The sequence below is a fragment of the Plecotus auritus genome, assembly GCF_963455305.1.
Source record: "Plecotus auritus genome assembly, chromosome: 6".
Lineage (NCBI taxonomy): Eukaryota > Metazoa > Chordata > Mammalia > Chiroptera > Vespertilionidae > Plecotus > Plecotus auritus.
In genome coordinates this window covers 45,308,940-45,328,203 of record NC_137773.1, presented here as the reverse complement: position 1 = coordinate 45,328,203, position 19,264 = coordinate 45,308,940, and the positions used below count along the sequence as shown (strand labels likewise).

Below are 19,264 nucleotides of genomic sequence, written 5' to 3'. Positions count from 1 at the left end.
ATTCAGAAGCACAACAAAAAATATATTTTTTGCCGACCTGACCAAAAAAAAAAGATATAATTTTAATTCATTCACAATGAACGGCTATTGTCTTGTTGGCTGTTGTCATTTTTAAATTTGGCAATCCAAGGGAAAAGAGGTCAGTGCCTCTGACTAAATAGTTGGGTATTGTATGTTTGTAAGTTCTTGCTATGGCACACCAGTTAAAAATTGCTGCATTAGAGGAAATGAGGCACAGAATGACGCATGCTGCAGCCAAGATGGGGTTACGATAGGAAATAGACTCTCTGCATTACTGAAGAAAAAAAAAAAAGGAAACCTGTAATTTTAGCTGCAAGTGGTAAAAACTCATTATTAGAAGTAGGAGAGACTTTATGTTATAAAAGAACAATAATCACTTGAAATATTTCTGAAATCTGAAATATTTTTATTATCATCCTGTAATACCAAGAAATAAAGTTATATTTATTTCCAATTTGAAGATGGCTCCTTTTTGGCCACATGAGATACACATTGATACACGCATGTGTTTTGTGAAATGGAAAAGTGAGATCCACTTAGCCACAGTCTTAAGTACATTCCTCAGCAAAGGCAGGCATCTGGTCCTATTTCACTGAATATGAAATTGAATAGTGGGCTTACTTCCCTAGGGATGGTTAACTTTTTAATCTTCTTGAATACAGATTTCAAGTTGCCTCCTCCATTGCCCCTCTGCCATCATTTTCTCAGGAAGAGAGAAAAGTTTGAGCTACATGCTTACAAATTTGCAAGTAGTTACTAATGGATATGTCACCTCACTTAAAAAGCAGGGTCATCATTATATGAGCTAAATTTGAGAAATATAGACTCTCAAAAGAATAAAAATTACTCTGGGGAGCTCAGTGTTGTCTGGGGTTTACCGAAGAAGCCCCTAGTCAGGGGCATCGTTTTCAGCGGCAATCCCTCTGTGCAGCTAATGCCCAGTAATCTTCAAATATAAATAGCTCCTGCTGGGCTTTTGATGTTCACACCTTGGTGGACTCATTGAGAGATACTTTACAGCTGATTGCACTGCTGAGAAGACAGCGTATTTCTCCCCCATGCCTTTGCTGACAAAGGGCTTTTGAATTGGTGTGATTGTAACAGCATTACACTCCCACCCATGACCACTGGGTTCTAGTCCCTCATTAGTATGAGGTGTAATGAGGTTAGGCTAAGAGGGATTGTGTGGTCTTAAACTGAGTTGATACTGATTGTTACTAACAGTGGAGCAGCCTACTCTACTTGAAACCCCTGGTTCTGGGGGAATATTTCATTTTTGCCAACTTGTCTTCCATTGTGAAGATGGATTTCAGCATAATGATCCATCACCTGAGGAGATTCACTCTGCTGTTTCTCACCTCATGTCTTGCAACCAGACAATTTCTATTCTGTGAGTCCCTCAGTCATCAGCCACCTGCTCCCTGACATTGTGCCCACAGAGCTCACTGCTCATTTGCTTCAGCACCTAGTCTTTCTTCACTCACACCTCTGCCTTTCAGACCTTGCCTCCCTCGGCCTCTCTCCTTACAGGAACCACAACAGAGATGGTGGGCTCTCACTTCTTTTTCTCCATTGGCTTCTTCTAAAAGCCTTCTCACACACCGCTTCCAGCTGAAGAGTAAGTCATCAATCATCATATGAGTGAGACTGGCACAGAACAGCATGTGCTAAAGCAGGACCAACATGTTAGTGGCAAGTTTGTTTTCACAAAATGTTAAATTGATGAGGTATCCTCACCACAGTGGTTTCACCCATGGGATGGCATTTGGAGGGCAGGCAGCTAATATTTTCCTGAACCCAAAGCTAGGAAGTCAGCCGGGGCAGGGGAGGGGAGGGTGGGGGGGGGGGCAAGAAGATGTTGGAATCAGCTCCTGTATTGGCTGCTAGACTCTTGCCCTGTGTGTTGTCTCACATTTTCTCTCTGCACATCTACTCTCCTCTCTCTCTGCTCACCACCCTTCACTGTCTGCTCCCCAGTCCACCGAGCAGAACTCATGACTGCCCAGGTCTCCTGAGGATACACAGTGCAACCTAACCACACTGCTCCCAGCCCCAATTCCAACTTGCAAGGGTTGCGATTTTGGTTGCCCAGCTTGGGCCAGCTGTCCTATCCACGGTGGCTGGAGGCCAAGAGAATGTTCAACAAAACGGTCCTGGGGGAATTGGGGACCCAGTTAAGAGGGTTATTATGAGCTGAGCAGACATTTACTATGAGTCCACTATATGCACCTATGCTTAAGAACACAATACTTCAAAAAAGCATTATGATGTAGTCTTCAATTTCTTTAACAGATATCTAATGAACTCTAATTTGTCAGACACCGTGCTAGGCTCAGAGGATTTAAACAGGTGAGATCCAGCCCTCCAGGGGGAGAGATAAACAAACAAACAAAAAAACACAAGCCTGTAAATAAAAAAATAATAGATTGGAAAAAATGCTACATAAAAATTGAAAGGGTGATGTGATGACATATTTGAGAGGGGCATGTGGAGGTGTGCTTACTTGAGGCCTCTTTGAAGAGATAATAACTAAGGAAGGAGGTGGTCCAGAGGAGGGAACACAGGCGCAAAGTTGGCCCTGAGGTGGGAAAGGACATAAGGGATACAAAATGCGATTAGCGAGGTGAGCAAGACCCAGCACGTACAGGGCCTGTGTGCCATGTTAAGGGTTTGGGATGTTATTCTAAATGCAGTAGGAAGATGTCTATGAAGATAAAGTAGGAGAGAGAAAGATATAATCTGATTTATGGTTTTAAAAGGTGACTTTAGAGTAGGGTTTTAGGCAAGCAGGAGTGGAAGAAGCTGTTATGGTAGTTCAGGAGAGAGGGGAAGCGGGGGACCTAGAGGATAGCAGTTACTGGGATGGAGAGAAGAGCCTGATTCTAGATGTACTTCAGGTAGGACACCCACAACTTGCTAAAGAATAGGGCTTGAGGAGAAAAAAAATAAAGGAACTGCAGATGATTCCTGGCTTAAGTTTGAGCAGTTGGGTGTATGGTGAGCTATTTTTCAGAACAAGGCAGTCTAGAGAGACTGGCCAGGTCTTCATCACAGAAGGGGCCAAAGCAAGAACTTTGTGACCCCACACATCAAGATCCCTGGATCCTGATCTAGCCAGAAACTCTGGTTGGTTCCTCTGCAGCTCAACGTATCCCTTTAGAAAACCACTGTAATCCCACCTTCCTGTCTCCATCATCCCAACCACCTCCCCCCTCAAAATCCACCTATATTCCAAGGCTGCTCCTCCTCCACGAGGTCCCTGGAGGAAGAAAGGCTTGAGGGTAAATCAGTATTAGGAGGCTGTGAATTAATCCAAATGTCACTTATCCCCCTTCTCACTTTGCACATGTTGAGGACTCATTTCCCATTTATAATAAGGGCAGGGAGGAGATATTCATAGAGTTTTCATTGTTAAGGCTAAAACAAAACTATATGTAAAGCACTTAGCACAGTGTCTAAATTATGTCAGCTTTTTAATACACATTGAATGTCATTATTCTTAATGTTTCTTTCTTTTACCTGTTTTCAAAGTAAATTTATTATCAGATACCAATTTGCTGCTTATACAGACTCTAGAAATAACTGGATTGTTTTTTGCTTTTATTTGTGTGCATGTGTGTCTCTAGCTCAACACACTAGGAATGTTCTGTAGTAATATAATTATTCAGGCAAAAAAATTCCACCCCAGGAAAACAGATATTTCCTGGAAGCTACCTCACCAAATAGGAAGATCATAAATTCTCAGGGTCAGGAGGTACCTTAAAGGTCAATGACCCTCTGGGTAGAAAATATATGAGATAGAGAAATATTTCCTGCTTTTCTAGTTATTTGTAGAATATATCCAAGAACTGTAACTGCTATGTCCACCACCCCACATTCTGCTGCCTTTGCAGGAAAATTAGCAAAGCTGCCTCATCGATGGGCACAGCTTCACTATGTAACAAAACCAAGGCCACCAGATTCCCCATGACAGACAGGCCTTCTCTTAGTTTCAATGCCATTCCCATTTGGAGGAAGTCCCTATGAGCCACAAATATCTAATAAATATTTTTTTACTTTATTTTTATTGTTGACACTATTACAGATCTTACTTTGCCCACCTCCACCTAGTCCCCTTTCCCTCTGGCTATCACCACACTGTTGTCTGTGTCTATGTGTGAGATGTATATATATCCTATTTAATAAAAGAGTAATATGCAAATTAACCATCACTTCGTTACACCACAAAGCCACGCCCACCAGCCAATCAGGAGCAAGTATGCAAATTAACCCAACCAAGATGGCTACAGCCACCGAACGAGCAGGAGGGAGGTTTGGGTTTCCCCGGCGATGGAGGAAGCCAAGCTTTCCACACACCCTGGCTGGCCCAGGCCTCCATTCCAGGCTACAAAGTTTCAATTATAGAAGATAAATAAATCCCAACAAAAATGGTGGCAGCCAAAGAGCTGGAGAGAGCAGGAGGCTTGAGTTGTCCCTGGCGATGGAGGAAGCCAAGCTTCTGCAGCCCTGGCCTGCCTTGGCCTCAACTCAAGGCTACAAAGTTTCAATTATAGAAGATAAATAAATCCCAACAAAAATGGCTGCTGCCACGAAGCAAGCAGAAGGCTTGGCTCCATTCCAGGTTACAAAGTTTCAACTGTAGAAGATAAATAAATCCCAGATACCAGGGCCTCCGCTTGGGTCACTGGGGGGCATGGCCGGCCTGCATACCACCACAGGCCCCTCACCCAGGCCACCCCACGCCCCAAGGGAACCCCCACCCTGATCCGGGACACCCTTCAGGGCAAACCAGCTGGCCCCCACCCGTGCACCAGGCCTCTATCCTATCTAATAAAAGAGTAATATGCAGATTGACCATAGCTCCTACACACAAGATGGGTGCCCCCATGTGGTCAAAGATCCTGCCCCCATGTTGACACAAGATGGCCACCACAAGATGGCCAGCAGGGAAGGGCAGTTGGGAGGGACCAAGTCTGCAAGGGAGGGCAGGTGTGGGCAATCAGGCCAGCAGGGGAGGGCAGTTAGGGGCAATCAGGCCAGCAGGGGAGCAGTTAGGCATCAATCAGGCTGGCAGGGGAGTGGTTAGGGGGTGATTAGGCTGGCAGGCAGAAGCAGTTAGGGGCAATCAGGAAGGCAGGCAGGTGAGCAGTTGGGAGCCAGCAGTCCTGGATTGTGAGAGGGATGTCCAACTGCCCATTTAGGCCTAATCCTACTGGCAGCCAGACATCCCTCGAGGGGTCCCAGATTGGAGAGGGTGCAGGCTGGGCTGAGGGACACCCCCCTCATGCACGAATTTCATGCACCAGGCCTCTAGTATCCTAGATAATAAAGAGCTAATACGCAAATGGTCATCACACCCTCACGCTATCACCCTGTAATGGCTCAGACACTCAACACTGGGGAGAGAGGAATGGGGACCAGCCAGGCACAAATGAGCTCGCTAGAGAGGAATGAGGACCAACCAGGCTGCGGCCCGGGAGAGGGACAAGCCACCCACCCCATGGTCCTGGGCGCCTATGGCAGCAGCCAGGATGAAGCCGCCTGCCTACGGTCCCCTGCAGCTGTGGTCAGCCCAGGCAAAGTCGGCCCGGGTCCCGGGTGCCTGCGACCAGCCGGAGGAGGGAATCCTGGGTCCCGGGTGTGAGTCGAGGCAGAGGTGGTTAGGGGCGATCAGGCTAGCAGGGGAGCAGTTAGGGACAATCAGGATGGTAGGGGAGCAGCTAGGGGTGATCAGGCAGGCAGACAGAGGTGGTTAGGGGCAATCAGGCAGGCAGGCGAGCGGTTAGGAGCCAGCGGTCCCAGATTGCGAGAGGCAGTCGGACATCCCCTGAGGGGTCCCGGATTGGAGAGGGTGCAGGCTGGGCTAAGGGACGTGCCCCGCCCCCCACCCCATGCAGAATTGTGTGCACCGGACCTCTAGTATGTGTGTGTGTGTGTGTGTGTGTGTGTTGGCTAATCCCTTCATCTTCTTTCATCCAGTCCTCTCCTCTCCCCTTCTCTCTGATATGTCAAAGATTCATGGTAAGGTAGGCAGAATAAGGACCCCTAACAATGTCCATATACATCCTAATCCCCCAAACCTGTGAATACATTGAATTACAAGCTAAATGGGAAATAAGGTTATTAATGAGTTAACCTGGAAACAGGAAGATTATTCTATCCTGGATTATCCAGGGGCCCAATGTAAGCACAAGGATCCTTAGAAGCAAAAATGGGAAGTAAGAACGCGAGGGTCAGAGTTAGAGAGCCACTGGAAGAAGCTATCCCACTGGCTTTGAAGATGCAGGAAGGTACCACAAGCTAAGGAATTTGGGTGCCTCTGGAAACTGGGGAAAAACTAAGGAAAGTATTCTCCCCAGAGCATCCAGAAAGGAATACAGCCCTGCCAGCATATCAATGTAATCCCAGTGGGGCCCAGACATCTGACCCCCCCGAGAACTATAGGAGAATAAATTTGTGTTGTTTTAAGTCACTAAGTTTGTGGTAATTTGTTAGAGCAGTTATAGAAAAGTACAAAACAATAGAGGATACAAGAGACATCATCTCTTCCCAAGGCCTCTTGGAAACTTCCCGGGGAGCAAACACCCCCAGTGCAGTGCTGCCTGTCATCTTGATCCTCAAAAGTCAGTCTACTACTTCACAACTATGGAAGGCTTTTTACTAAGGTAGAGTGATGTAAACATTTCCAAAGGTTAATTAGCTATTTGTGTGCAAAATAGTTTGGAGGAGAGAGTAAAGGTGTGGGGAAGTTAAAGGGAGTATATGCCAGGCCAGGTGTGACCCCCCCCCCTCAACACCCCCCTCCATTGCGACAGAGTAGCAGCGATAAAAGGCAAGTTGTGACTCCCAGGGTTACCCCACCACGGCCGCCATCAAGCCTAGCCACACTGGCCTTCCTTCTGTCCCTAAAATTCACCACACTCAGCTAGAGCTTGGGCCCTTCTGCCCTGGGAAGTTCTTTCCCCAAATGGTTCGAGGACTTTCAGACCTCACTTTAAATGGCACCTTCCAAACACTCCTTTGACAGCAGCCACCCAGGCAGTATTCTATCACTTGCTTTAATTCTCCTCTTAGCACTTGCCAATATCTGATCATTTTCTTGTCTAAATGTTTATATATTTGTTTATTATCTATATAATGTGTCCCTCAGCCCAGCTTGCACCCTTTCCAATCTGGGACCCCTCAAGGGATGTCTGACTGCCCGTTTAGGCCCGATCCCTCTCACAATCCAGGACTGCTGGCTCCCAACTGCTTGCCTGCCTGCCTTCCTGATTGCCCCTAACTGCTTCTGCCTGCCAGCCTGATCACCCCCTAACCACTCCCCTGCCAGCCTGATTGATGCCTAACTACTCCCCTGCCAGCCTGTTTGCCCCTAACTGCCCTCCCCTGCAGGCCTGGTCACCCTTAACTGCCCTCTCTTGCAGGCCTGGTCCCCCCCAACTGCCCTGCCCTGCTGGCCATCTTGTGTCCACATGGGGGCAGGATCTTTGACCACATGGGGGCACCCATCTTGTGTGTAGGAGCTATGGTCAATCTGCATATTGCTCTTTTATTAGATAGGATAGAGTCCTGGTGCATGGGGGGGGGGGGCAGCTGGTTTGCCCTGAAGGGTGTCCCGGATCAGGGTGGGGGTTCCCTTGGGGCGTGGGGTGGCCTGGGTGAGGGGCCTGTGGTGGTATGCAGGCCGGCCACACCCCCCAGCAACCCAAGTGGAGGCCCTGGTATCTGGGATTCATTTATCTTCTATAATTGAAACTTTGTAGCCTTGAGCAGAGCCAAGCCTCCTGCTTGCTCCGTGGCCACAGCCATTTTTGTTGGGATTTATTTATCTTCTATAATTGAACTTTGTAGCCTTGAGTGGAGGCCAAGGCAGGCCAGGGCTGCAGAAGCTTGGCTTCCTCCATCACCGGGGGCAACTCAAGCCTCCTGCTCTCTCCAGCTCTTTGGCTGCCACCATTTTTGTTGGGATTTATTTATCTTCTATAATTGAAACTTTGTAGCCTGGAATGGAGGCCTGGGCCAGCCAGGGTGTGTGGAAAGCTTGGCTTCCTCCATTGCCAGGGAAACCCAAGCCTCCTGCTCGTTCGGTGGCTGTAGCCATCTTGGTTGGGTTAATTTGCATACTCGCTCCTGAATGGCTGGTGGGTATGGCTGGTGGGTGTAGCAGAGTGATGGTTAATTTGCATATTACTCTTTTATTAGATAGGATTTTCCCCAGACAGACTAGAAGTTCCAAGAGAGCAAGGACCTTGTCTGATTTCTTCAGACTTACATCCTCAGGGCTAGATCCTGGTACATAGGAGGTGATCAATAAACACATGTAGCCTGAGCAAATGGCTGTTGAAAGGTCTTAGCTACTCACTGGGCACAGGTGGAAATGAAAGGAGGGGTCCCAAATGGCTCCAAAGTTTTTAGCCTTAGGTGACTGAGAGGTAGTGGTGTCATAGACAGTCAGGAGAACAGAAGGAAAAAGTAAATTTGGGACATAAAGCTAACAATGGGTTTGTTCTCTAATTTGTTGGGTATGAAAAAGGAGCAGAAAGTGCTGTTGCTCAACAGCTGAACTCAGTAATTCCGAAATTCCACTCAGTGTCTCACCATCGACTTCGGAGGTGCAATCCCATCTCTCTGCCATCTACTCATTTGCAGACACTGCCGTTCAGGCACGTGTCCAAGCTGCAAGCTCACAAGTCCTTCTGGACTCTTTGCTCACTCATTTCCAAAACCCAATGAGGCCAATTTTCAAATTGCCAAACTTAAATAAGAGGTAAATTTTTTTCTCTTACAAAAAGACAAGTAGCCTACATTTGCTGCCCTCTTCTTTGACCGTGTCAGATGCTATCTCACAGTTGTTTTTGAAAAACAACACTTATTCAGTCCCTTCAAAGTAAACCTAACATTTTAACAAGTGAGAAGACAACTACTTGTCAAAAGAAACTCTTACTGAAGAGACATTTGAAAATAGACATTTTAAAATGTCCCCATCATTTATGATAGTATTGTCCAAAATGATATGAGGGGGTCATGTGGACAAACGTTTGTATCAGAGCACTTTAAAGATTTGGGTTATAGAATTTACTAATCGTTTTTTTAATTTTTTGAAACAGAGGTTCAGCAGATATTGAACCTATTAACACTATGAAAACTATGCACCCCTTCCAATTAGCTTAGAAGAACCACTGATAACAGGGATAAAGGAAACTAACTGACTTGAACTTGGACAAAAAAAAAAAAAGTCTGCATAATTCCACCATAGAACTAGAACTGCTGCTTCCATTTGGAACGACATTGTTTATGAGGCCTTTTCCACCCAAATCAGCCATTAAAACCAAAAAATTGAAATAAACTTAAAGTAAAACCTACAAGTCAGAGTATAAGTACAAACCAAGATTTTAAAAAATAATTAGACACATTCAATCACAAGGCTCTGTTTATTAAAAGTAAATAAAATAAAAATTATTCTAAATGTTTTAATCTCATTTTTATCTTACCCTTTTACAATTTGCACTCTGGGGTGTTTTTAAACAGGCACAACACATCAGTGCAGCAATAAGCATATGTAATTTATTTTAAAAACAACTATGTTGAGAGCATGGGGCTGAGATTTCCTTAGCACAGGAGGCCCAATCACTGCTCTGTGAAGCCAGAGGAATTGCCATAGGACACATGTGGGCCCACAGCAGGGAACCCTTCCACAGCCACAGTCCTCTCATGACCAGCAGGAGGGTAATATGCACTCAGGAAGGTGTGCTGTCCCCTGGGTGTAGATCCAGATTTGATGAAACCCAGAAATCTTGGTAAGGAGGGAAAGCACAGAAACAATCTGTGAATACCACGCCATTAGCTTGCTGCTTGGATGAGGTGAGCAGTTATTCTCAAGCCCTGGCTCCTAGCCCTACCTCCATCCCTTTCTTTCTTGCTGTCTCTCAAGAAAGCATATGGAATGCCAGTGGGGGAGAGTCACCACATTACAGGGATAACCTTGAATTTGCTCTAGCTTAAGTTTTTTTTTTTTAAGGAGTTAAGCCATCACACACAGAATACTTTATTAATAACTCATTATTTGGCTACACCCTGGTGAGTCAAAAAGCCTTTGACTTACAGAATCAGCAGCATTCTTGACCCCACCTTCCTGTCAAGTCTCCTACCAACCTTGGTCTCTCCTCCTACTAACTGGGCTCACACTTTATACTCCGCTGCCTGCACAGCCCATGCAATTTCTCACCTTGTTTATTCAGTGCCCTTTGCCCCAAATGTCCTCCACTCTCCACCCCCATCTGGATAACTTCCATTCTTCCATTAAGACTAAGCTCCAACCATCCCTTCCAGAAAGTCTTCCCTGACTCACCACGGGATCCTCCTTTATACTCCCCCTCATAGCTCTATCATTGCATCACAATTATCTCTCTGTGGGTTGGTCATCCCCACCGGATTGTGAGCTTTCCTTTAGACCAAGGATGGAATCTTACTGGCAAGCACAGTGCCGGTAGCAGGCATGCCATTGAAGCTTGCTGAATGAGTGAATCAGAGAGCATCTGTAAGCCTTTGAACTGATAAAATCAAAGGTTAATCTAATGACAAAGCATCTACATTTAATTACTGACCCTTCATTGACTAAGAATATGATTTCAATGAGAAATTGCCAAAGAATGGGAAATTTCAAGGGAAGTAGAATTGGGGAAGGGGGAGGGAGATCAGTGAAAAATACAGAGGAGGAAAGGAATGTGAAGTCCTCATCCCACCCTCCCAAACCAGGCCACATCTCCTCCTTCACAGGTATCACCACAGAGACCACTGAGGTAGCTTGTGGCTGCAAAGGGTTGGAGTTCCTGGACTGTCAGACATTAACCCTTTAGCTGCTGTATTGTCCAGAGATCTGAGGGATCCCAGAGGAGCCAGGAAGTTTGGACAGTGGATGGGGTGAGGGGTGGGGCAAGGGGTGGGGCAAGGGGGGGGTAGTCTCAGGGAACCCTGGACTGTGGCTTTTTTCTAACAGGTATAAAATGATTTTAATTTTTAAACAACTGGCACAGCTTCACTGCTATTAGCTTAAGATCAGCCTGCATACAGGAAGATCGGGCAATACTGTCTATACTCCTTTATCTCCATAAAAATACTGACTCCTTTAAAGTTGAGGGTTTTTTATTAGTTGAGGACCCTTTCCACTAACCCTTGACATTTGAGAGCACGTTCTTTCTCAGAACTTGGTTGGATAGGGTGAGCTGTAAACGAGCATTGAGGGTTTTTTTGTGTGTGTTTTTTTACTTTTTTTGTTCCCCTTAAAATCTTGCCTGTAAAGATGTTGGGTAGCTCTGTTCTTCTCCTTAGCCATGAAATGAAAGCTGATTCAGGCCTTACATGTGGGGGGCTTTTAGTCAGAACAAGCAATAACTTTACAGTTATTTGCATTCTAAGCTTCCTCCGTGAAATTAAAAGAGATTTTGACTCAATCCTTAACCTAGTTTCTTCGCAGCCTCCACCAAATGCCTCAGACCCAGACACACACTATCACTCTCAGCTAAACAAATGAAATGGGCTTTCATCAGAAATGATCAGTCCTTCTCCCAGAGAAAATTTCTATGACTCCAGCACTAGGTGAGGTTTTTCCTCTTCACCGAATGGATTTATTTCTCACTTGACTGCCCTTTCCACATTGAATATGAGCTACGTGCGGCTCTTTCCCACATGGCGCTCGCTCAGGGTTTTCATTTTCCAGGATTGATTCCCTCTGGAAGGTAAAAGGTAGGGGGCTCTGAAACCACCTCTGAAATGACCTAAAATAGCTGCAGTGTACAAAACAGCTGATTGGATTATTTAGAGGAGTTGATGAATGCTTAGGAAAAAAACCTCTGCACTGAATGCAATTACCAATGTTTCTCAAAGTGCACTTTGAGACCACCTACATCCCAACCACCTGCGTCCTGGTTAGACATGCAAAGTCTCAAGTCCTATCAAAGAAACAAATTTCTCATGGTAAGGTCTGGAAATCTGTACTTAAAAGGAAAAAAAGCCTTGCCCTACCTCAGTGGTTCTCAATCTTTCTAATGCCGCAACCCTTTAATACAGTTCCTTATGTTGTGGTGATCCCCAACCATAAAATTATTTTCGATGCTACTTCATAACTGTAATTTTGCTACTGTTATGAATCGTAATGTAAATATGTGTTTTCCAATAGTCTTAGGAGACCTGGCTAGTGGTTCTCAACCTATGGGTCGCGACGATTCATTAACAGTAGCAAAATTACAGTTATGAAGTAGCAACGAAAATAATTTTATGGTTGGGGGTCACCAAAACATGAGGAACTGTATTAAAGGGTCACGGCATTAGAAAGGTTGAGAACCACTGCCCTAGTTGGTTTGGCTCAGTGGATAGAGTGTCGGCCTATGGACTGAAGAGTCCCAGGTTCGATTCTGGTCAAGGACACATGCCCCAGTTGCAGGCTCGATCCTCAGTAGGGGGCATGCAGGAGGCAGCTGGTCAATGATTCTCTCTCATCATTGATGTTTCTATCTCTCTCTCCCTCTCTCTTCCTCTTAGAAATCAATAAAAATATATATAAAGTATATACACTGAGTGCCCAGATTATTATGATCTCTGAACGCATAATAATCTGGCCACTCAGTGTATATCCAATATAATAAAAGGCTAATATGCAAATTGTCCCCTCGACCAGGAGTTCAACCAGAAGGCAGGCCAGCCAACCACCCATGTCCCCTCCCCCTGGCCAGGCTGGCCGGACCCCACCCATGCACAAATTCATGCACCGGGCCTCTAATATATATACATATACACTGAGTGGCCAGATTATTATGTGTTCAGAGATTATAATAATCTGGCCACTCAGTGTATATTTACTTTATAAAGTATAATGTACATACAGAAAAGCACACATACCATAAGTAGGCACCTGGCTAAAGTTTCACAATGAAATCCATCTGTCAAACCAACACTCAGATCAAGACCTGGAAAAACACCAATATCCCAGAGGTCCCTTTCTGCTCCCTTCCAGTCACAATTTATACCCACTTCTCAAGGTTAATCATGATCTTAACTTCTAATACCAGAAATTACTTTCATCTGGGTGGTGTTTTTTTCCCTTTTGTACCGTCGATAAATGAAACCATGCAATATGCATTATTTTGCGTCTGGTTTCTTTCATCAGTTATATTTGTGAGACTCACCCATATTATTGCATGTAGCTACAGACTGTTCATTCTCTTTGGCTGGATGGTATTCCATTGCGTGATTATACCAACATGTATTCATCCCTTCAATTTAAATAAAAATTATAATGAAATACCTCTATATAACCACCAGAATGGCTAAACTTAAAATAGAATATACTAAGTGTTAGTGAGGACATAAAACACTGGAGACTCCTATACACTGACAGAGGGACTATAAATTGGAACAACCACTTTGGAACACTTTTCATCAGTATCTGCGATTGCTGAATATGTGGCTAATTGATGATGCAAAAGTTTCACTCCTAGATATATGCCCAACAGAAATACATACATATGTTCACCACAAAGACAAAAACTAAAATGTTCACAGCTGTTCCTAATAGTAAAAAACTTGCTACTATCTAAAAGTCCATCAACAATTAAGCCTAAACTGCATTTTTAACAAGTTTACCACTTGATTCATATGCACACAAAATTTTGAGAATCTTTGCATTCAATAGTCCAAAGATTTAATTTAAGAATAAGCCTAGGGGGAAAAAATGGCAGCGGAATAGACAGACGTGTCCCGAGCCTTGTCCCGGAGCAGATAGAAAGAGCAGCTGAGGGTTGCACGGGGAGTGTCTGTTGGAGAGTTAAGGGACAGCTATACTCCAGGAGAAGGTGGGGGACTGCTGGACGAGGCTCCCCTGACCAGGCAGCCCCCACTGCTGCTGGGTTCCCTCCCGGAGCCACCGGCTCATACGCGGAGACCATGCAATCTTGAAGGGGAAAGTGGATGTTATCAGAAGCCTGAAAATCTACAACTGCGGCACCCACCAAACAGCTGTGAACCCCAGAACACCGGTCCCCACTTGGGGCAAACACACGGATTCAGAGGAGCTCTACACTCCACCACAGAAAGGTCAGATTTCGCCTGGGATAGGATGAGGTCTCTGGTCCTGGCAGGACAGAGAAACGCGCGCACTGTGGGAGCTGGAGGACCAGGGAAGTCTGCGCCTAAAAAAATCCGTGGCTGTTGGGGGTGGTGTGATCTGTGAATGTGGAAGGGGGTCCTCAGAGCTGCTAACAGAGGGGATCTCTAAAAAGCAACCTATTTTGATCTGATGCAGAAGGACAGCCTAAAAATTTTAAAAGTGTGCCGGCTACTTGGACACAGGGGCGAAGGAAGGCCTGCGCAGACTTTCATGCAGCACCAGAGTTCACACACTTACGCTTTCTCCTCTTTAAATCCCTGCTTCCGATTGCTGAGCCCAGTGTATGGGATCACCCAGTTGGGGACACCCTATGAGACTGCAGGGGAAAGTTGTTTTTCTGGAACCTGGGGATCGGAGCAGGGAATGACCGTCGGAGAACCAGCTCTGGGGCAGCCCACTCCCACAAACTAGTATTGAGTGCCACAGGGAAAGCAGGATCTAAGTACAGGCTACAGAGGAACTATAAATCCGGAGGTCAATCCAGAAACACTGCCACCCAGGGGTTGAATCACACATTGACTCTTGTGTAATCACAAATAAAGGAATACAAAAAGTAAGACACACTGCCTGCTAAAAATCAGGACTGGCTTACAACACTGAGGAGCAGTGGAACGCAGGGAACTGCAATACTGTCCTGACTGGGAAACGGGCGTGCCAACAGAACAGTAGAAGAAGTGAATGACCGTCACTACTGCACATTTTATTTCTATTTTTTTTCATCTTTTACTTAAGAAACTAATTATTTTTCTTTTTTCCTCACTTGATTTTACCTTTTTAATTATTACATTTTTATTTTCAATCAGTATTATTACTACTACTATTTTACCTTTTTTTTAAAAAAAGTGTCATTTTATTTTCTCTTTATTTGACTTTGAGATTAGTGTTCTACATTCTATTTTCATCTTTCCTTTAGCATCATTCTACTCTATCTCAACTCTACCTTTATACCATCACACTCTTCCTAACTTTTTCCCTTTTGTTGTCCTGTTTCTCTTATCCTTCTCCTGCTATAGATTTTCCCTATTCTTTCTTTTTACCCCCTGTTAGAATTTCACCCTACTTATATATCTAATTTCCAATCACCTCCTCCAAGTCCATACACACCTCTCTCTTCTCTGTCTTCACTATCCAAAAAATTGTTTTTCTCTCTGTCCTTTGGTTGTTGCTTGCTTGAATGTTGATTATATCGATTTTTTTATGCTTGTTTGTGAGATTGTTTTGCTTATTCTTTTTTTGTTGTTTTGTTTTTTTGTTTGCTTTGTTTTTGTTTGTTTTTTCCTTCTGTTTTCCCTCGCCTTGCTTGATATTAGTCGTTGTTTGTAGTTTGTATTCATCTCCAGGTACTTGTTGCTGCCATTTGCTGGGATTAGTGGCTGTTCTATTGGAGTTTTCTCCCCATATATATAGTTTGTTCCCCTTTTCTTTCTTATTCTCTTTATTTTCTATCTTACCTTTTTTTTTCCTTTCCCCAGTTTCATTTTGGCACTCCTTCCTTTTTTTTTCTTTTTAATTCTCTTCTTCTTTCTCTCCTATCCCCTAATTTGCCTTTCTCTGGTGGTCACCTTTATTTAGGGTTATTAATATCGTGAATACATTTCTGTTCAGTGCCTTGTGCATTGTACCTGGTTGTGTTGTATTTTGTGCCTTTAAATCAATGCAGGAGAGCTCTAGCTGCCATCTTCCGTCCCCGCGTGTGTGTGCTTATTCTCAGCTGGTCTTCCCTAGACCCCCTGAGCGTCAGCCCTAGTCCCCCGCGCGGCCCCGTTTCCTCTCGAACAAGATGAAAGAAACTATTATGAACCAAGAGAAACTCGCCAAACTGCAGGCACAAGTGTGCATTGGTGGGAAAGGAACTGCTCGTAGAAAGAAGAAGGTGGTTCACAGAACAGCTACAGCAGATGATAAAAAACTTCAGTTCTCCTTAAAGAAGTTAGGGGTAAACAATATCTCTGGTATTGAACAGGTAAATATGTTTACAAACCAAGGAACAGTGATCCACTTTAACAACCCTAAAGTTCAGGCATCTCTGGCAGCGAACACTTTCACCATTACAGGCCATGCTGAGACAAAGCAGCTGAAAGAAATGCTACCCAGCATCTTAAACCAGCTTGGTGCACACAGTCTGACTAGTTTAAGGAGACTGGCTGAAGCTCTTCCCAAACAATCTGTGGATGGAAAAGCACCACTTGCTACTGGAGAGGATGATGATGATGAAGTTCCAGATATTGTGGAGAATTTTGATGAGGCTTCCAAGAATGAAGCAAACTAAATTGAGTCAACTTCTGAAGAAGATAAACTTGAAGAAGTTTCTGGGAGCTGCTATTTTATATTATGACTGCTTTTTCAAACTTTGTTTATGGATCTGATAAAATCTAGATCTCTAATATTTTTTAGCACAATGCCCCTGGACATTGCAGCTCTTTTCAGTTTTTGCTTATACATAAATCATTCTTTGCAGCTAATTAAGCTGAAGAAGCTTGGGAATAAAGTTTGAAACAGGTTAATAAAGATCTTTGCCTAGAAAAAAATAAAAAAATAATAAATAAATAAATCAACGCAGGAGAGAGAGAAATACATAACCAGACAACCGGAGAAGAGAGACCATGGGGAGACAAAGAAACAGCCCGCATATGAAAGAAAAACATGCATCACCAGAAAAGGAAGTAAACGAAATGGAGGCAAGCAATGTGCCAGAGAAAGAATTCAGAGAAATGGTCATAAGGTGGCTGAAAAGAATGGAAGACAAATTAGACAATATGAGTAAGAACCAAGAGGAAATGAAGAAGAACCAAAAAGAAATGAAAAATGACATTGCTGCTGTAAAGAATTCAATAGAAAGCATCAAGAGTAGACTAGAAGAAGCAGAGGACTGCATCAGTGAGCTAGAAGACAAGGTAGGAAAAAATACCCAAGTAGAGTAGCTTCTAGAAAAAAAAATTAAAAAGCAGGAGGAGAGCCTAAGGGAACTTTGGGACAACACGAAACAAAACAACATCCGCATAATAGGGGTTCCAGAAGGAGAGGAAACTGAGCAAGGAATAGAAAACCTGTTTGAAGAAATAATGACAGAAAACTTCCCTGATATAGGGAAGAAAAAACCCACAGAAATCCAAGAAGCTCACGGAGTCCCAAGCAAAATGAACCCCAAAAGACCAATGCCAAGGAATATTATAATTAAATTGGCAAACACCAACGACAAAGTAAGAATCTTAAAAGCGGTCAGAGAGAGACAGAAGTTACCTACAAAGGAACCCCCATCAGACTAGTGACTGCTTTCTCAACAGAAACTCATCAGGCCAGAAGGGAATGGAATGAAATATACAAAGTCATGCAAAGGAAGGGTCTGAATCCAAGAATACTGTACCCAGTAAGTCTACCAATCAAAATTGTAGGTGAAATCAGGAGCTTCACAGACAAAAAAAAAAGGACTGAGGGAATTTATTACCACCAAACCAGCAATGCAAGAAATGCTAAAGGGTCTGCTGTAAAAAAAAAAAAAAAATAGAAAGCAAAGAAGGAACACAGGGGTAAAGAATAAAAATGGCAACAAATAAGTACCTATCAATGATAACTTTAAATGTAAATGGATTAAATGCCCCAATCAAAAGACATAGGGTAATGGATTGGATAAGAAAACACGACCCATATATCTGCTGTCTACAAGAAACCCACCTCAGAAAAAAAGACGCACACAGACTGAGGGTGAAGGGATGGAAAAAGGTTTTTCAGGTGAATGGAAATGAAAAAAAAAGCTGGGGTAGCAATACTTATATCGGACAAATTAGATCTCAAAGTGAAGGACATAACAAGAGATAAGGAAGGCCACTTCATAATACTAAAGGGAGCAATCCAACAAGAAGAAATAACTCTGGTAAACATATATGCACCCAATACAGGAGCACCCAAAAACATTAAAAATCTCCTGGAGGATATCAAAGGAGAGATTGACAGCAATACAATCATAGTAGAAGACTTTAATACCCCACTATCACCATTGGACAAATCCTATAAACAAAAAATCAGCAAAGAAACATCAATCATAAATGACTCATTAGACCAGATGGAATTAATTGACATCTTCAGAACATTTCATGCCAAAGCCACAGAATATACATTCTTCTCAAGTGCACATGGGTCATTCTCAAAGATAGAACATATGTTGGGTCATAGGAAAAGTCTCTTGAAATTCAAGAAGATAGAAATCATATCAAGTATCTTCTCAGATCACGGTGGCATAAAACTGGAAATCAACTACAATAAAAACATTCCAAAAAAATCAAACACATGGAGACTAAATAGCATGCTATTAAACAATGACTGGTTTACCAGAGAGATCAAAGAAGAAATAAAAAGCATCATGGCAACAAATGACAATGAAAACACAACAATCCAAAATCTATGGGACACAGCGAAAGCAGTCTTGAGAGGTAAGTTCATAGCTCTATAAGCCTACTGCAAAAAAACAAGAAACAATGGTAATAAATTACCTAACCTTATAACTCAAAGAGTTAGAAAGAGAGCAACAAGAAAAGCCCAGTGTAAGCAGAAGGAAGGAAATAATAAAGATCAGAGTGGAGATAAACGACATTGAAACCAAAAAAAACAATACAAAAGATCAACAAAACCAAGAGCTGGTTCTTTGAAAGGATGAACCTCTAGCCAGGCTCACCAAGAAGCAAAGAGAGAGGACACAAATAAACAAAATCAGAAATGAAAGAGGTGAAATAACATCAGACCCCACCGAAATACAAAGGATTGTTAAAAAAATACTATGAACAACTCTATTCCAACAAACTGGACAACCTGAAGGAAATGGACATATTCCTAGAAAAATATAACCTTCCAAAACTCAATCAGGAAGAATCTAAACATCTCAATAGGCCAATAACTATGGAAGAAACTGAAGCAGTCATCAAAAAGCTTCCAGCAAACAAAAGCCTGAGGCCAGACGGCTTCACAGGGGAGTTTTACCAAACATTCAAGGAAGAACTAAAACCTATCCTCCTCAGACTATTCCAAAAAATTCAAGAGGAAGGAACACTTTGAAGCTCATTCTATGAAGCCAGCATCACCCTAATACCA

The 19,264-nt window shown here is 43.5% G+C and overlaps 1 protein-coding gene across 1 annotated transcript; it reads left to right on the top strand.

Annotated features, from left to right (window-relative positions):
- Positions 1-15,866: 15,866 nt before the first annotated feature.
- LOC308250323 (transcription factor BTF3-like) lies at positions 15,867-16,696 on the top strand. The gene has a single exon (XM_080672792.1). The coding sequence runs from the start codon at positions 15,963-15,965 to the stop codon at positions 16,449-16,451; it is 489 nt and encodes a 162-aa protein (XP_080528918.1). The 5' UTR covers positions 15,867-15,962; the 3' UTR covers positions 16,452-16,696.
- The last annotated feature ends 2,568 nt before the right edge of the window (positions 16,697-19,264 follow it).

What these genes read in the sequence shown, in the direction of transcription:
- LOC308250323 (XM_080672792.1), top strand. Translation starts at nt 15,963, where the DNA reads ATGAAAGAAACTATTATGAACCAAGAGAAACTCGCCAAACTGCAGGCA.